The sequence below is a fragment of the Chenopodium album genome, chromosome 16, assembly GCF_948465745.1.
Source record: "Chenopodium album chromosome 16, dcCheAlbu1.1, whole genome shotgun sequence".
NCBI lineage: Eukaryota > Viridiplantae > Streptophyta > Magnoliopsida > Caryophyllales > Amaranthaceae > Chenopodium > Chenopodium album.
In genome coordinates, this window is record NC_137849.1 from 20625077 (window position 1) to 20642963 (window position 17887).

At 32.7% G+C, this 17887-nt stretch overlaps 1 protein-coding gene across 1 annotated transcript; it reads right to left on the reverse strand.

The window, feature by feature from the left end:
* Positions 1 to 727: 727 nt before the first annotated feature.
* On the reverse strand, positions 728 to 13206 carry LOC145583975 (putative gamma-glutamyl hydrolase 3). Its single transcript, XM_081640918.1, has 10 exons — positions 12957 to 13206; positions 12224 to 12318; positions 4253 to 4321; positions 2662 to 2753; positions 2459 to 2519; positions 1956 to 2087; positions 1818 to 1853; positions 1422 to 1510; positions 1236 to 1328; positions 728 to 946 (listed from the first exon to the last, which is right to left on the reverse strand). Exons 1-10 carry the CDS (start codon positions 13204 to 13206, stop codon positions 871 to 873), a joined length of 993 nt encoding a protein of 330 aa, XP_081497044.1. The 3' UTR covers positions 728 to 870.
* Between the last annotated feature and the right edge of the window lie 4681 nt (positions 13207 to 17887).

Genomic DNA, 17887 nt, shown 5'->3' on the forward strand with positions numbered 1-17887 from the left:
TACATAGTAGCTTAATAGGTGTTCCTTGGATAACTTTAGTTTGGCATCAAAAGCATCATGATACTCTTGTATCAGTTTGCTTAAGTGCTTTCAGATCAGTCGTAGGGGGTTATCTTTCATGATGACTATGCAACCTGGCCTAATGTAGCACATTAGCAAGGTGTATTGACTATGCAACCTGCCGGAATTTAGCATGAATGCAGTAACTAAACCTTTAAGCATTGCTCTTTCATTGTTAATGGGAGAAGAAGATGAAGATTATTGAATGAGAGGTGAAGATGAAGTTCAGACCAATGGAAGAAGAAAAGGTGTATAGATGAGATGAATTGAGGAGTGAGGGTTGATTTTTTTTTTTTTTAAAAAACTTATTTTTATGCAGTCAATTAATTCTAAAATTAAAAATAGTTTATTTTTTCATCCATTTAATTAAAGTAGGATTAGTTAATTAGACTTAAACTAGATTTTCAATTCACCGGAATAGGACATCAAAGCCTTAAGTCATCGGAAAATAAAGAAGGTAGTAACCGTAATACTTATACTGGATTTAGATACTCCCTCCGTCCCTTTATTAGATTTCTATTTCTAGCATTTATTCCTCACATAATAGAGAGAAGTAGGAATCTAATTAAGGGATTGAGGGAGTAGTAATTATCAACTTTTTTTACGGGTTATTAATGACAAAGGCCCCTGTTTTTTTCAAACAAAAGAGAGGAGAAAATAAAGATGGTTGATTGAAATCTGGTTGTGTAAACCCCTTATTTAGATAATTAGATAGTAGTACTTAACAAAAGAAAAGCATATCGTCTGCCTTCCAAGATAAAAAGGCAATAAATAGTACATTACATTCGCATCAAAATTGAAGCTGCAATATTACTCCTCGGCCAAAGCTGTAATTGAAGTTGTTGATTCGTACGCATCAAAAGAGTACGTCTCATCAAATCCTTTCCTGCACATTTTCAAAACATATGGTATTAGCAACAGTTTGAGTTTACCAAATGACTGTCACGCTAATTAAATTGCTTGACGTGAAATTCAAACGCGCAACCACTTGTACGTTGTAACCATTGGGTGGCAGCTGTGACTGGCTATCACAAGACCGGCCACAGTTTCGCAATATATTATCAACTGATGTATATACGTATGGACTGATCATGTCTCGTGGTAGATCAAAACAATACAATGAATGTATTTGTAGATAAAATATTGATTACATTAGCGAGAACTAAGTAACTAACCCGTTAGCTCCGGAGTAGTAAGTGTTGCATTTGTAGATGAGATTGTCAAGGATTTGTTCAGCAGGTGGCTCATTGCGAGACTTCCTAGCCTCACTGATAAAACATGCAAAAATAGACTTAGAAAATTAAGTAGCATGTACATATAAGTTCTTGAGAAAGTTCAACTGTTCATTTTAAAATATGTACCTAACAAGGTAGTTTGCGGCATATTGTGTTACTTGAATAGCATACAAAGAATTTGGAATTTCAGGTGATCCCCATTCAAATGCATTTTTCTGCATCCAAACACAAAGCAATTTACTTAAGCTTACATAGCTAATCTTGCGTTCTAAAAAATTTGTATAATTACTGAGTACTATACCGAGTAGTAAAAGGGCTTTTACATATACAAATATGTAACATTTTACCATTAAAATGGTGGTCTAGTGGTAAAAAAAGAACTTTCTAGCATTGAGGTCGGAAGTTCAATCTTCACTAATAACACTTTTGAAGATAAGGGGATCTGTATCATCAAAACACGATCTAAGTTGGAAAAAAAAAAAAAAAGAAGGGGGGGGGGGGGGGGGGAAGTAACCATTTAACCTGAGGATTATAAGCTTGTATTGGGGTGAGAAAATCCTATAGGAAAAAAGAAAACACAAAAATTTAAGAAACTTTCACATAATAAGCTAATAGCTAGGTAAGATAATAAGTTGATAAGGGGTTGAAAATTATACGTACCTTGTTATTTTTGTCTTTGGAAGTGGTAATGGCTTTGAAGAAACCAGATAGTTCTTTATCACTAAGGAATCTTTCCCTTGATATACCATACTTGTTGAAATAGCGTTGTCTAATTAGAACTAAATCATCATTCTAAAGCTACCATATTGGTTCACATTCTTAGTCCAGTGGTCCAATCTTCACCATAAATTCATGATCTTTGTGATTTATATAATTTGTCTTGAACAAATCATTGATTAATATTATTATTATTATTATTAGGAAAATACTATACATAGCTCTTAGGGCTACATATAAGTATTAAATTTACACTTGAAAATCGTAAAAAGTTAAGAGATCATAAAAATATAAACACTAATTACACTGATTTACGCGTGTTTTTGTTATGAATTCCTAATTTTATACAATTTTTAATAGTGTATTTAATGCTTATATATAGCCCTTAAGGCTACATATAGCATTACCATCATTATTATTATTATTATTATTATTATAGAACTTACTTTGTTATTGAGTGAGACAAGGCAATCCGACTTCTGCTTATTCCTTAGATATAAAGGAAAACTGCCAAAATTTGCAAATATTAGAAAAATAAATACAAAGTATAAAAACATTTTAAAAAATATGAAAAGTTAGTAAAATGCTTAGTTTATTAGGTTAGAATTAATTTGCAATATTAAGAGAGATAAAAATGTGTACAAATTACCTTCCCAAAACTGTTCCTCTTACGGGCACATCCTCAAATTGAAGTTTGGTTGTCAACTTTTGTGCATCAACACTTTCCAAAACATCGTTGTTCTATATATAGTGCATACAATAAAAAAAAAATAACTAGATAAATAAAAGTAAAAACTTCATTTATATTTTCAATTCACAAATCTAATCTAATATATATATATAAAGGGGAGTTTTTTCCCGAGTATTTAGAGAGCCACGTAGGATTTAATTTTCTTAGCGCGCCACGTAGGATTATAAAGTTTAGTTGTAGCCAATTAAATAAGAGATTATTAGTTTATTTTACAATTAAATAATTCAAATGCCACGTAAGCAAAATTGACAAATGATATTTTTAAGTTTAAATTAATTAAATATAAAATATTATCTTTTGATATTAAGAATTTTATCTAAACATGTAACAAATTTTAGCACATAAATACAAAAAAATATATTTTAGAAAATTCAAACAAGGCGTGTATCGCACGGATATAAAGGGGAGTTTTTTCCCGAGTTTTTAGAAAGCCACGTAGGATCTAATTTTCTCAGTGCGCCATGCAGGATTATAAATCTTAGTAGTAGCCAATTAAATAAGAGATTATTAATTTGATTTAAAATTAAATAATTCAAACGCCACGTAAGCAAAATTGGCAAATGAGATTTTTAAGTTTTAAATATTATCTTTTAATATTAGGAATTTTATCTAAATATACAACAAATTTTAACTCATAAATACAAAAAAAAAAAAAAAAAAGGCGTGTAAATACAAAAAAATATATTTTAGAAAATTCAAACAAGGCGTGTATCGCACGGATATAAAGGGGAGTTTTTTCCCGAGTTTTTAGAAAGCCACGTAGGATCTAATTTTCTCAGTGCGCCATGCAGGATTATAAATCTTAGTAGTAGCCAATTAAATAAGAGATTATTAATTTGATTTAAAATTAAATAATTCAAACGCCACGTAAGCAAAATTGGCAAATGAGATTTTTAAGTTTTAAATATTATCTTTTAATATTAGGAATTTTATCTAAATATACAACAAATTTTAACTCATAAATACAAAAAAAAAAAAAAAAAAAAAAAAAAAAAAAAAAAAAAAATCAAACAAACCGTGCATCGCACGAGCTTCATCTAGTATATGTATAAAGGGGAGTTTTTCCCCGAGTTTTTGGAGAGCCACGTAGGATTTAATTTTCTTAGTGCGCCATGTAGGATTATAAATTTAAGTTGTAACCAATTAAATAAGAGATTATTAATTTCTTTTACAATTAATTAATTCAAATGACACGTAAGCAAAATTGACGAATGAGATTTTAAAGTTTAAATTAATTAAATACAAAATATTATCTTTTGATATTAAGAATTTTATCTAATATTTTAAAACTAATATAATAATAAATTTAATCGCATAAATATGAAAAATATTTTTTAAAAAAATACTAACAAATCGTGCATCGCACGGACTTCATCTAGTTTTATTGATTGGTAAAGAAAATATGTAGTCATTTCAAGATGATTAAAAGCCTAAAAAATTACAAAATTGCAAATAAAATTACATTACCTCACTAATGAGTTCTACTAACAGGTTCAAACCCTAGGTTGATAGCATAGAGAGGAAAGTGTGCTCCACCATCATTTTTCTCCTTTACTTTCTGCAAAAGACATAGAAATTAATTAACAAGACTACAAGAGGGACATGTCAATTTAAGAGGTAAAATAAAATCCACATGTCTTATTCTTGTGGCTGGAATATAAAATGACACGTCCCTTCCCTAATAATTAGATAATCCAAAATTGATTGGGTTAAAAAATTACAAGCTTAAGTTAAAATCATATTCTTTTGTAAAATGCAGGTTCGAGTATAATTAGGTTTAGGTTGTAAAGTGCTCGCTCAAAATATTTACCTTTTAAATCAGGTTATTGAGTTTGTTTCTAACATTTTATTTCAATTTTACATAATTTTACTTATACCTTTCATATAAAATACCTCAAAATTTCTCCATTTATTCATGTCATTGTTTCCTATTTTAATTTGGAAAAATTGTCAAGAATAATCCCAACTTTGCTCCATCCGCCCAAAATAATCCCAACTTTGGATTATTTTTTAATAATCCCAACTTTATACTCCATCCGCCCAAAACAGTCCCAACCGATCATCCAACTTGCTATTACAAGTTACTGGAAACATGTCATCCTACGATTGGTAAAAAAAAAATTTTAAAAATTAAAAATAAAAAAAGAAAAGAAAAGAAAAAAAAATAGCAGCCTTCAACCCAACCACCCTCGTTACCGAGCCCAACCCCTTGACTCCCAGGCGTCGGCCGCCGCCAAGACACCTTCCCCCTCCCCCGGCGCCGGCGCTGCCTGGACCATTCTCCCTCTTTCCCTTAAACCACCATTCCCTTAACCCAAAACCCCACAAAACAGCCATAAAAAACCCTTTCCATGCCCAACCGCTCCTTCCACCATCCTCGTGCTGTCTGTAGATCTTGACGTTCAATCATCGATTCCCATTATTTCATTTCAAAACACCGTGAATTATTCAACAAGAATTCTACCAAGAATCAGTTACTGTTAGTTCATTGTTTCCTATTTTAATTTGTCATCTCATTGTTTCCTAACTTACCTTGGGAAAAGTGAATAATTCAACTTTTTCCCACTTTTACTCAAAACAATCCCACATTTGAATACTCTCGAAACAAGCCTAGCTTTGCCCGTCATATATATGTTCAAAATAGTCTCGTTTACTTACAACTTGTTTATTTAAAAGTTATTTTTTTTTCTTCAGACAATTTCTCTCCTCCCACCTCCCCACCCTCATCCATGGCAGCCCACCATGACCACCACCCCTCCATAACTACCACCTCATCACAACACACACAACACAACCTGATCCCACCAAACCCTCACCCCCGAACACCCAACCCCACCTTGGCCCGCTGGACCAACGGATCCCCGTCCACTCTACACCCCACACCTTACCCCTACCCCAACAGGCCAAGAACCCCATCCCACCTGTTCCCACTTCGAACAACCAACCTACCCTTTCTCACCTGAGCCCCACCCCACCGCACTGGTGGATCTCGAAACCTATAGCCTACCTGTGAGCCGAACTCCACCCCTCACCAAAACCCCACCTTCACCCCTAAACCTGGAAGGAGAACTCGGGGAAGGGGGTGGGGGGCTATTGTTCAGCATGGAAGGGGGTGGGTTGGCTCTAGATGGGAGAGTGTTATGTGGGGGCCTTGGGGTGGGGGTATTGGGGAAGAGGGAACGAGAACGAGAATGTGAAGGGAAGATTGCTTTTTTTTTTTAATTTCAAAATAATATAGAATAAAATGTGACACGTGACAAGTCACCATCTTCAACTAGTTTCCAATTTAACAAACCTATCATGAGATTGTTATGAGTGAATGGGGGGCAAAGCTGGGCTTGTTTTAAGATTATTCAACAATGAGATTGTTTTGAGCAGAAGTAGCAAATGTGGAATTATTCCTTTCAATATTTTTTTTTACCTTACCCATGTAAAAAACCCCTTTTATTTATACAGAGAAAGTGTTGTAAAATAAGTGTTTCAAAGGCTACAAAAATATAAGAATAATGTTATGTGTTTGATTACTCAAAAGGAAGATGGTGTGGCGTGACTTCGTCACTGACTTTGAAAACGAATTCCGGCGCAACTGGGGTGCACATTGTATTGTCGGTACGTTCCCTAAGGTTACACACCACTCTCACTCAAAGGCACTTTTGGGTGAGAGGAGGAGCCATATAAACTTATGCCCAAAAGAAGAAGAAATGTGTTTAGCACTTTGTGGATAAGTATATTGTAGCATATATATTCTCTTGAGAAAATGTTCCAAGCAATATATATAAATCGCAAGGAGATTCAAAGAATGAATCTATACACCAAAGGAGTGATTAAATCAGACTAATTATTTACTTTAATGGGGGGTTACAAGGGAATCCAAGAGAAAGAAGAAGAATACCAAGAGAATGACTTTAGACATCAAAAAGTCTACTCCACAACCCGCTTGTGGGCAATCGTAGTTGGCCACAACCCACTTGTGGAGTAAATTGATTTCCTTCTAGAATAGACATGGAAAAGTCTACTCCACAACCCACTTGTGGGCAAACGTTGTAGGCCACAACCTAATTGTGGAGTAAACTAATCAACATGGATTTTACCCTCTTTAATCCAACAATCCCCCACTAAAGAAAGGAAAAGCAAAACCGAAAAAGAGATGAGAAGCAACATATTAGGCATAAGAGGAGATTAGTACTTAACACATAGATGTTACATAAGTAATTTGAAATCTAGTGCTTAGTGGTATGAGGTAATGAACTACATGTTTAAGGGTGGACAAACCTTGAAACCCTTAAGACTCTTGATCATGGAGTGGATGAACCTTGAAACTCCAAGATTTAGTACATGACCCCCACAACACATACATCACTCCAAGTTTTATATAAACTCCGCGAAAAGATATGTTCTTTTATAGCTAAACATATTCACCTTAGGTCTAGTGAAGGCTCTAGGAAATTCGCCCAAATTTTCCATAGAAGATGGCTAGTCTTCGCAACCACATAGGTGAATCACAAGCCCTTCTCAATAATACTTAGTCATTGGGGTTAAAATATGTCACCAAGAACTCAACAAATGCTACATCGTAGCTATTAACCCCCACAAAACCATGGATTCATTAAGAGCATAATGCTCAACCTCACAAGTCACAACAATTATAAACATCGGTGATTCCAAAGTTTTAGTGCGTCCACTCAAACATTTGGATTCATTAAGAGTCTAAGGACTCATCCTCAAACGGTGGATCAATCAAGTGCGTCTCAAATAGCACTAACCTAAATGGTTTATTGATCCATTAAGAACTCAAAGGAGTTCAACCTCAAACAAGCATTACAACACATGCCATAGGAATAGGAAAATAATGCTTTTAATCCTTCCACATGGGCTTAAGGCCTATCCCCCTCGACATTTCCACAAGTTTATCTAGGATTGTTACATGTCCCAATTTCCTTACCATCATGCATAATTGTTTTTGTTAGAATACTTTTCCAATAAGGAAAACTAGCATGTTACCAACATCAACTTAATTTGCACAAATGGTTAGGAAAATATGTCTCATTCACCATTAGGTGAATAAAGTAACAAGACAACCCAAATTAAAACTTGAAATTTCAAAGACTTAATCAAGTTCAATCCTTGAAAATAACATAGACGCATTAGTGAACTTTCTTCATCAACCATCAATCACCAACACTTGCCTTCTGAAATTTTTAAACAACTTTTCCCGGAGGCTAATGTATATCACGATCTTCGTAGCTAAAAAGATACTTAGTAAAAGATGAAGCAAGTTTAAATAACAATGTTAGTAATTCACTATTAAATTTGTAAAATATTGCACTACAACTATTTCACAAATTTATGCTACGTTAAAATAAATACAATGCATATTACTATCACATTGCTAAATGTATTAGCATATACCAATCAAGACATACTTTAAGACTTCCTTAAAGTACACATTATTCAGCCTAATACAAAACATATTCTACTCAAATGATGACATGAACAACAAATATCATATCAACGCAAAAATCTTTCCAATAACGAAACATGTATGACACTTTGGAAAAAACCAAAAACTCATAATAGTTATTATTATTCTCAAAATAATAAAACACAACATGTCATACTCAAATTCGTGAAAATTTCTCAACAAATTGAAAAGATAAGAAGTTCAAGAAAGTTATTCACTACAATTACTCATGTGATTCTCAACACCACCACATTACTCACATTGTAGAAATAACTCATAAAATAATATATTACCTTGAAGTAAGAAGTGAGAAGAAAACTCAATCACAAGTATTAGATTCTCACAAGGTACTAACCAAACTCTTGTACCACTTCCTAGGTAATAATCTCAAGTCAACTCACACTTGAACTTTCAATCACACTTCACATTTCTTATCTTCAACATAGAACTCTCCAATCTACTCACTTAAGTCACCACTTAAAAGGCTTAACATATATACTTCAACCACTAAAGGAAACTTATCATCAAGGATCAAGATCCAAAATAATTAAGTCTTATAAGTGAGACCTACATTGTTCCATTAAAACAAGAAAAATAAAGTAATATTTACTCACAAGTTTAGCCTTAAACACTTTCAACAACACTCAGTGAATTGACATTGAAATAACTTAGAAGAAATATTAGGAAACACACTCCATAAAAAGAACAGGAGAACTCTAAGCATCTTAGAAATGATCTAACTTATCCTCAATAGTTTCTTTCAAGGTAAACTATCACTCACGTCATCAATTCATTAAGTTAAGGAAACACTCTTCAAACATAGAGACATCAAAACAACAAATCAAGGCAAACAAATAAGATCTTTTAGCAAAACTAGTCACTTTCATGCTTTGCATCAAACAATAGAGATATCTAATATTAATGCCTCCTATTCCTCTATGGTAAACTTGTTTACTCAATAAACAAAATAAATACATAGATGGGAATATAGAAATCAAAAGACATGAGAATTCCAATATGCATAGCCAATCACTTGTCACTTAAACATAACATAATGCATAAAAGTTGCTAAAAACAAATTATTTTTAGTAAAGGATAACAATTATAGAGGGACATGGAGATAACCCAACATTCTCACACAAAGTCATGGAGTATACAATCAATTATAGAGGGACATGGAGATAAACCAACATTCTCACACAAAGTCATGGAGTATACAATCAATTGCTTAAAAAGCATAAACAACTCATAAAGCATAGACAAGATTTTACACAAACCAAGACTTTGAATCCAACACTAATTCATCATATTACACTTTCCCCCACATTGGACGACAAAGGTCTTTCTCTTATTGAATTTAGACATGGAAAAACTCTACATATATCAAATGGGGCTAACAATAAGAACTAAATTTTTACGAGGAAATTCTATAAACTCATAGAATCATAACCCCCACATGCCAAAGTTAAGTCTAAAATCAAGACATTAGTTAAGTATGGAGAAAGGAATAGGCGAACATACCTCTATGGTGCCTCTAATAAATTACCTTAGCGATCAATGAAGAACAACCCAATGACCACCACTTATATTGATTGTGCATCCACTTTGAACTCTTGAAGTACACTTAGACTCTTGTTCTTTACAAGATTCATGTAGGCATCGTGTGAAAATTTGCTAAGTAAACATCAAAAGAGAAAAGCATCTTAAGAATTATTTTTCACATATAAAGAAACCGTCAAAGGCTCTTTAAACAAATGCCAATAATTAATTAAAGTGAACCAAGTAAGAACACATAAGTGGGAAGACATAAAATAAAATTTCAAAACACTTGAAAACTTATCTTAAGGTGGACAAAAAGAAAGTAAGATAATCTAACCATTGAATTAAAAATAATTCAAACTTTATCATACTTCTAAAATTTATCACAAGGTTAACACAACTTAGTTAACACACTAAAATATTAAAAATAACCACAAAAAAAAAATTCAAGAGCATAATAAATAGAACTATTCATGTATTCCCAACAAGAACTATAAACATATGGCACAACTGAGAGTCATAAAAACAACAACCAATAAAGATATTCTCCTATGGAGAAGAATACACATATGACTCTTTACAAAATAATCACATAATTCTTATTCAAAAACTTCTCATACTTAATAAATTGATAAAATTAACACAAGTTCTTGAAAAGAAGTATGCAAAGTAAGCATTATGAGCATGAACATAGTTTCCACAAGCATGACATATACATATCAATGTATATATTTGCTAAAAATAATAAGCTTTGATAACATACTCATCGTAACACGAGATTCATGGTAAAGATTATAAAACCTACAACTTAACAAGTCTTAAAAATAAACCATGAATTATCTATATCAATATAGACATGTAAACATTAATTACTCACCAAATTGCTAATAGAAGTTAATCTAAAACAATAGTCCTAATATATACTTTCTCAATGAACAAAATAATCCATATGTTCAAAAACCAACAAATCGGTAAATAAAACTAATTAACATATTTCTAAGTACTAAGTTCAAATCACAAGCATAGAACAAAGACATAGAAATAATCATATCATGTAATATCACACATATATAACATGGATTATATACATTAGCCTATAAACTAATAGTCTTATAACAAATAATAATACATTATGGAAAAAATAATCATCCAACATTATAATGCCAAAAATCACAACTCATATATATTTGTCAACATGATTATTAGAATTAAAATCACATGCTAAGCATAATCAAAATTAAAATTAATTTAGAAAGGACCTCCCTTGAATTAAATCAAGTGTCAAAGATAAGCATTCTCCGTAGTATGCTCAAATATCCTCTCCAAAACAGCAGCTCAAAGATATAGTCATAAATATAAAACGTGAGCATATATCAATGATCCAACCGTTGAAAATGAAGCCTCATAAGTCCCAAACAAGCTCCCAAAATTTCAGCCAAATCCGACAACAAATGACCTTTGGTCGGGGACCATCTTTGGGACTGCTCCCAAAAAAACGTGAACAGAATTTTCTTTCAAAAATTATTTTTTTCTTCACACCATACAATCTTTCAATCATTACCCATTGAGTAGCCATTGAAAATTAATAATTCGTTTTCAAAATTGTTGTAAAATAAGTGTTTCAAAGGTTACAAAAATATAAAAATAATGTTATGTGTTTGTTTACTCAAAAGGAAGATGGTGTGGCGTGACTTCGTCACTGACTTTGAAAACGAATTCCGGCGCAACCGGGGGTGCACATTGTATCGCCGGTACGTTCCCTAAGGTTATACACCACTCTCACTCAAAGGCACTTTTGGGTGAGAGGTTGAGCCATATAAACTTATGCCCAAAAGAAGAAGAAATGTGTTTAGCACTTTGTGGATAAGTATATTGTGGCATATATATTCTCTTGAGAAAATGTTTCAAGCAATATATATAAATCGCAAGGAGATTCAAAGAATGAATCTACACCAAAGGAGTGATTAAATCAGAATAATTATTTACTTTAATGGGGGGTTACAAGGGAATCCAAGAGAAAGAAGAAGAATACCAAGAGAATGACTTTAGACATCAAAAAGTCTACTCCACAACCCGCTTGTGGGCAATCGTAGTTGGTCACAACCCACTTGTGGAGTAAACTGATTTCCTTCTAGAATAGACATGGAAAAGTCTACTCCACAACCCACTTGTTGGCAAACGTTGTAGGTCACAACCTACTTATGGAGTAAACTAATCAACATGGATTTTACTCTCTTTAATCTAACATATAGTCATTAGTTATCATTAATTAATTTTGTTTTTCTCATACTACGTATATAATGAAATTTATGGTTGTGATAGTGTCTGTCATATTGTATAATTTATGATGGTGGTTAATTATGTCAGGAAAGAGGAGAGGGGGAGATAATAGGAGGAACTAAAATGTACGAGTAAAGTTTAACTTTGACATGTGAAAATATATGCATGTAAATTGTGCACCTGATGAATTTTTGTGATAACAGAAAGATAAGAGCTATATTTCCGAACTCCTCCGGTCAAGATCACTCCATTTACCAAATCAAGTTTTTGCATCACATTCAAACATAAAAACAGGAGTAAATTAAAAAGGAAAAAACATTATTATTATGATGTACCATTTCGTACGTAATAATTATCATTAACTAATTTAAAGATTTAACATAGCAAAAGTCACACCGTTTTATGTAGTGTACACTTGAATTAAAGATAATTTAACAAAAAAAATTTAATCCCTCCATGTTACAGTAAGTGTTATATTTACCAAATTCAGCAGTGTTTTTTTAAGTATTACACTTCCTTATTTGTTAAAAAGCTACATTTTAATATAACTCTTCTCCTTTTATGGTCCCTATTTAAATCAACTACTACTTTTTTTTTTATTATTTCTTTCGTCTCATATTCATTATTTTTCAATAAATGATTAACCCCACTATCTTTCTTTGCAATTTTTTTAATATTTCGATTACCCCACTTTCTTTTTATTTTTTTAAGTCAATTAAATGACCTAAAACAATATACCGCTTAAAGTGTAACACTTATTAAACTTATAAAGTGAGGATAAATTTAGTTGCATTTGTAATTTTTAGAGCTCATTTAATACCAGAAATTCTAATACAGTAATCATAATTAAGTCACTAAGACACTAACAACAACAATATAGCTAGTTAATAGTTACTATTACTTACGGAAGATAAAACACTCCAAGGCTCATCATAGATGAGTGGAATAACCCTAGCACCACTAGCCTCGGCAAACTTGACGTACGAGGCGGGGATGTATGAGCCATTATATTTGCGAGGATGGCTCAAGATGCCAATGACAGGGTTGTTATTTAGATCTTCCAATGGTGGACACAACGGGGTTGTTTCACCGTTGGAGATGCAAATGGAAGAGAGGGAAAACAAGATGATAATGGAGGATACTACAATGTTTGGTTTCCACATATTGGCTAGCTATAATACGGTGACCAAGGACGACTTTTTAGTGTAACTATTTTTAAGAATAGTGAACTTATGAAGAAGAGAAGAAGACTCATTGAGTTGTTTCATTTTATAGGCAGAATTTGCTTATTGATGGTTCATGGTTCATACTAGTGGTATCGAAGTATCCAACATCGAGTACTCGCGTATTAGGTATCCAACATCAGGTACTAGGTACTCCATCCGTGATTTTTTTTTTTATTAATTTTTTTTAAAATTTTTGTGATATGTAGCTTATCGTTTTCACATACTTCCTCTATTTTTTAATACCTACAATACTTTTTTAAAATGAAAATGTTACAATATGGTAGGTTGGGCCAATTAGCCACATTTGTATAAATTATCACCCTTGCGAAATATTGGTATAAAAATTAAAAAATTACAATCAACGACATATTGGTATAAAAGTTAGTAAAATGAGACAAATTGGTATAAAAGTTTACATAAAGTGGCAGATTGGTATAAATGTTACTTCCTCTGTCCCTTAATGCAAAACCTCTTTTTAGCATTTATTACTCACATATAAAGAGAAAAAGACTTTGTATTAAGGTATGGAGGGAGTAGTAAACAATGACAGTAAGCCCTTTTTTTATGTGGAAGAAAGTGCTTATATATATCATTGTAGACACCTAAAAATGTCTCCCCAAAACCAAACCTGATGATGAATAAACTTTCACCGCCATTATTGTTCGGGTTGAGTATTTAACCTTTGGAGTGCTTAAATCCATATTCATTCCCAAACCAATCCAATTCCTAGCTCATTTCCCTAAACCATAACATACTTTCCACTAATCATGTCCACATCAAAAAACCGAGAGAAACTGTTTTTTTGGCCCTATAATTTTGATCCAAATATTATTTTATTGGATAGGCCTTTCAATAAGCTTTCCAACAATATATCATAAGCCCAATTTCGATTTAAAACGAAGAAGATATGAGCAAAATACTAAACTCGGCCCAAAACCGACACCCTTTCACTAAAACGGCAATATCTTAAAATATACAAATTATTTTGACCTGATTCTAATTGGGTTAGAAATTATACTTGATAATCTTTCCAATGATATATTATATGCCTTATTCCAAGTTACGGATCAAAAGTTATCGTAGTTTTAAAAACGTGTAAAAAACTGGAATTACCGCGCAGCAGCTAAAATGCTGCATCACGAAAAAAGCTAACATGGCACGGTGCATATTGTCGTGACACGGTATTTTTCACCGTGTTTCCGTATATTTTCTGAGTTTTCTCACACGCTTATGAATTTGGACGCAAATATGGAAAACCCGTACACCGTGACACGGCGCCACATGCTGCGCCACGGTGGACATTGCCGCACCGTGACATTCTTTGCCGTGTCACGGTACACATACTGTGACACGGGAAATTTCCGTGTTTTCTCCGCGTGCACAACTGATCGTGCTTTACCATTTTAGGGCAAAATAGTGCACCGCGACACGGCAATCTGTACCGTGTCACAACACCCTCTGACCGTGTCACGGCGCCCCAAATTAGGGTTTTTATCTTTTCTAGGGTTCCGTGTGATCCCCTACTCATTTCCTCTATATATACGAGCCTCCTTTCTGCAGTTCGGGGCACCAAAAATCATTCTATCTCTCCTTACACCAAAAATCATTCTCTTTTCCCTCTTTAGCCTAAACACTAGCCTCCTTATTCTTCCATAATACATCCCTTAAGCACTCCAAGGAGTCCATACTTGACCCGAGGTTCCGTCCTTAAACCAACGCGGGTTTGGACCAAATCAACTCTACATTTATTTAATTTAATTTCCATTTGATTAATATTTTTATTGAAGTTACTAACAATTTATTCATGATGTACCAATTTTAAGGAACGCACGTAATGTGAGTAATTAATTAATTTAATTACTTATTTTATTTTTATATTGGTAGTATCATGATTAGGTTAATTTATATTTAATTTGAATAACGTTATTATGGTTGAATTGCTTCCAATATTAATGTTAATTCTGTTATATTATTGATCACCATATTGCATGTTTAAAGGGAATATGTAATTGAAAATCACGACTAATAAGATAATTCGAACGACCGGTTTAGGTTCCTTTTTAATCATTTTGTTTAGTCAAGTGATCACAATATTTTAGAATTATATGTTGCATTAAATTCAACCAATTTAGCATAATAATAGTTTGGAGCAAATTGAATCTTTGTTTGCATGCCTTTGAGATTGCAGGAATCACTTTTCACTATAAGAATCGAGTAGAGGCCAATACAGGCGAATGTGACTCCATGACTCACTTCGTACCATCATCCCCGATCCTCTTTTCGTGATTCCGAACCATATGGAGTTAGTAATATCATGGATTATGAATGGGGTGTAACCTTCACGGGTCAATCGTTGTTGTCTTTCGTTGTCCCTTATCGTGGTTGCCTTTTATGATTCGTGAAAGGTTTACAAATTCCTTAAAAACTTGTTGGCGGCTCCCTACTTTCATTGTCCCTAATCGTATTATGTCTTTTCTCACTTCCTATGAGTGCCAAGCATATTCACACATGCTTAACGTAGGCGCACTTCAAATGACGCCTACAATCATATATATTTAAATTTATTAATTTTATTCTTAGGACCTGTTCTTTTCGGGTTATTTTCAGTTTAGCCCCAATAAGTTCAGTTCAGTTCTTAATTTCCTTCTCTCATAAAATATTATGTTCAGTTCAGTTCAGCTCCAATAAGTTCAGTTCAGTTCAACTCAGTTCAGTCAATCAAAACAGGCCCTTAGTGTTAAGTATTGGTTAATATTTTTAAAATTAAAAAACTAAAGAACAACTAAATAATTTTTTTTTTTAAAAAAGGAAAAAATAAAATAGGGTAAAATTCAAGACAATACAAAAGAGTTATTCAAGAAAAATTGCGAGATTGAGATTTAATTACACATTTTTTATTTTGCATTGAACTTTTAATTTTTGCAATATAAAAGAGTATAAAAAATTATGCACATTAAATTCTTTTCATCCTTCTAATTTTAAAAAACTTCTCATTTGACCCTAAAAGTATATATATATATATATATATATATATATATATATATATATATATATATATATATATATATATATATATATATATATATATATAGAGAGAGAGAGAGAGAGAGAGAGAGAGAGAGAGAGAGAGAGAGAAATGAGATCATGTGAGAACCAAGCTGAATAATAGGAACTAAGAACCAATCTCAGCCCTTGATCGCACTCAATCTGATGGCTCACGTTTCACCCGCATTCATTAATGGCATTTTCGTAATTTTGCGGTTTTTGTAACTTTTTTTCAATTTTTTAACTTTTAAGGCAATTTCATTTACTCTATGACTGATTTCATTTACTCTTATAAACTTTTTATTTACTTTTTAGAAATAAAACTGAAAAACATTTTACAAAGTTGAAATATTACGAAAATGCCATTAATGACACGGGAAGCATGTGAGCCATCCGATTAACATGATTTAAGGGTCTAGATTAGTTCCTAGTTCTTATTATAGCATTGGTTCTCATTATATATATATATATATATAATATTATATATATATATATATATATATATATATATATGTATATATATAAGTTTTAAGCCATGAAATCTTAGGCCTTCTCTAGAATAATTCTCATTTTTAAAACTCCAAATAATAATAAGAGTATATGAAATAATAATAATAATAAAAAAAAAATAATAAAAAAAGAAGTAATTTAGCTACTTGCTACTTCAACGTACAAATATACCAATTTGAACAACGTTTGATCAATAACTATTCTCCCACGCATTTTCTCCTCTTTCCCGTTCTATAGATTTATCACTTTTTCTTTCTCTTTCAATTCGTCTTTTTGAGAATTATATATGCTCTTACAAATTTTTCTGTTATTATTTTATAATAATCATAAGAAAATACTATAAATGTTAAAAAAGACGAGGACGATGACGACGACGACAACAACAACAACAACAATAATAATAATAATAATAATAATAATTGTTTGGGGTAAAAATTACCTTAAAACGTTGACCAATCTCGTAGTGACACGTGGCCCAATTGAAGGATGACACGTGTCGCTATAGGAAGATGACACGTATGAAAGCCTTACTAAGAGCACCTGAAAAGGGCCTCCTTAGGAAGCTCAAATCTCGAGAAAGCCGCAAAACGACGTCCTCCAAGGACAGGTGTCCATGCTTGATTGCACCGCCAATCAGAAAACGTCATTCTAGGATAATAACCCTAAAAAGCACAAATCCCCACCCTTATAAATACCCCAATGATTTATGATGGGAGGGGGGATTATGATATATCATTCAATAGAGCATTAAAAACAGCTCCAACTTCTCACTATTTTCTCTCATCTCTAGCCTTTCCGATTTCAGGTTACTAACTTAACCGTCGGAGGCGAATATTCCGTCAACGGAATATTCGTGTTTTGCAAGTGTCCGGGCCATCTGTTAGAAGAACGTGACCAGTGTCCCAGGGGAAATCACAAAATCACCCGAAACAACAACAACAACAACAACAATAATAATAATAACAATAATAATAAGAGCAATTATATGATACGCGCTTTCTCCAACAGCAAAAAAGAGGTCAAATGTCGCCATTTGCTAACTTTAATATCAATATATCTCAAG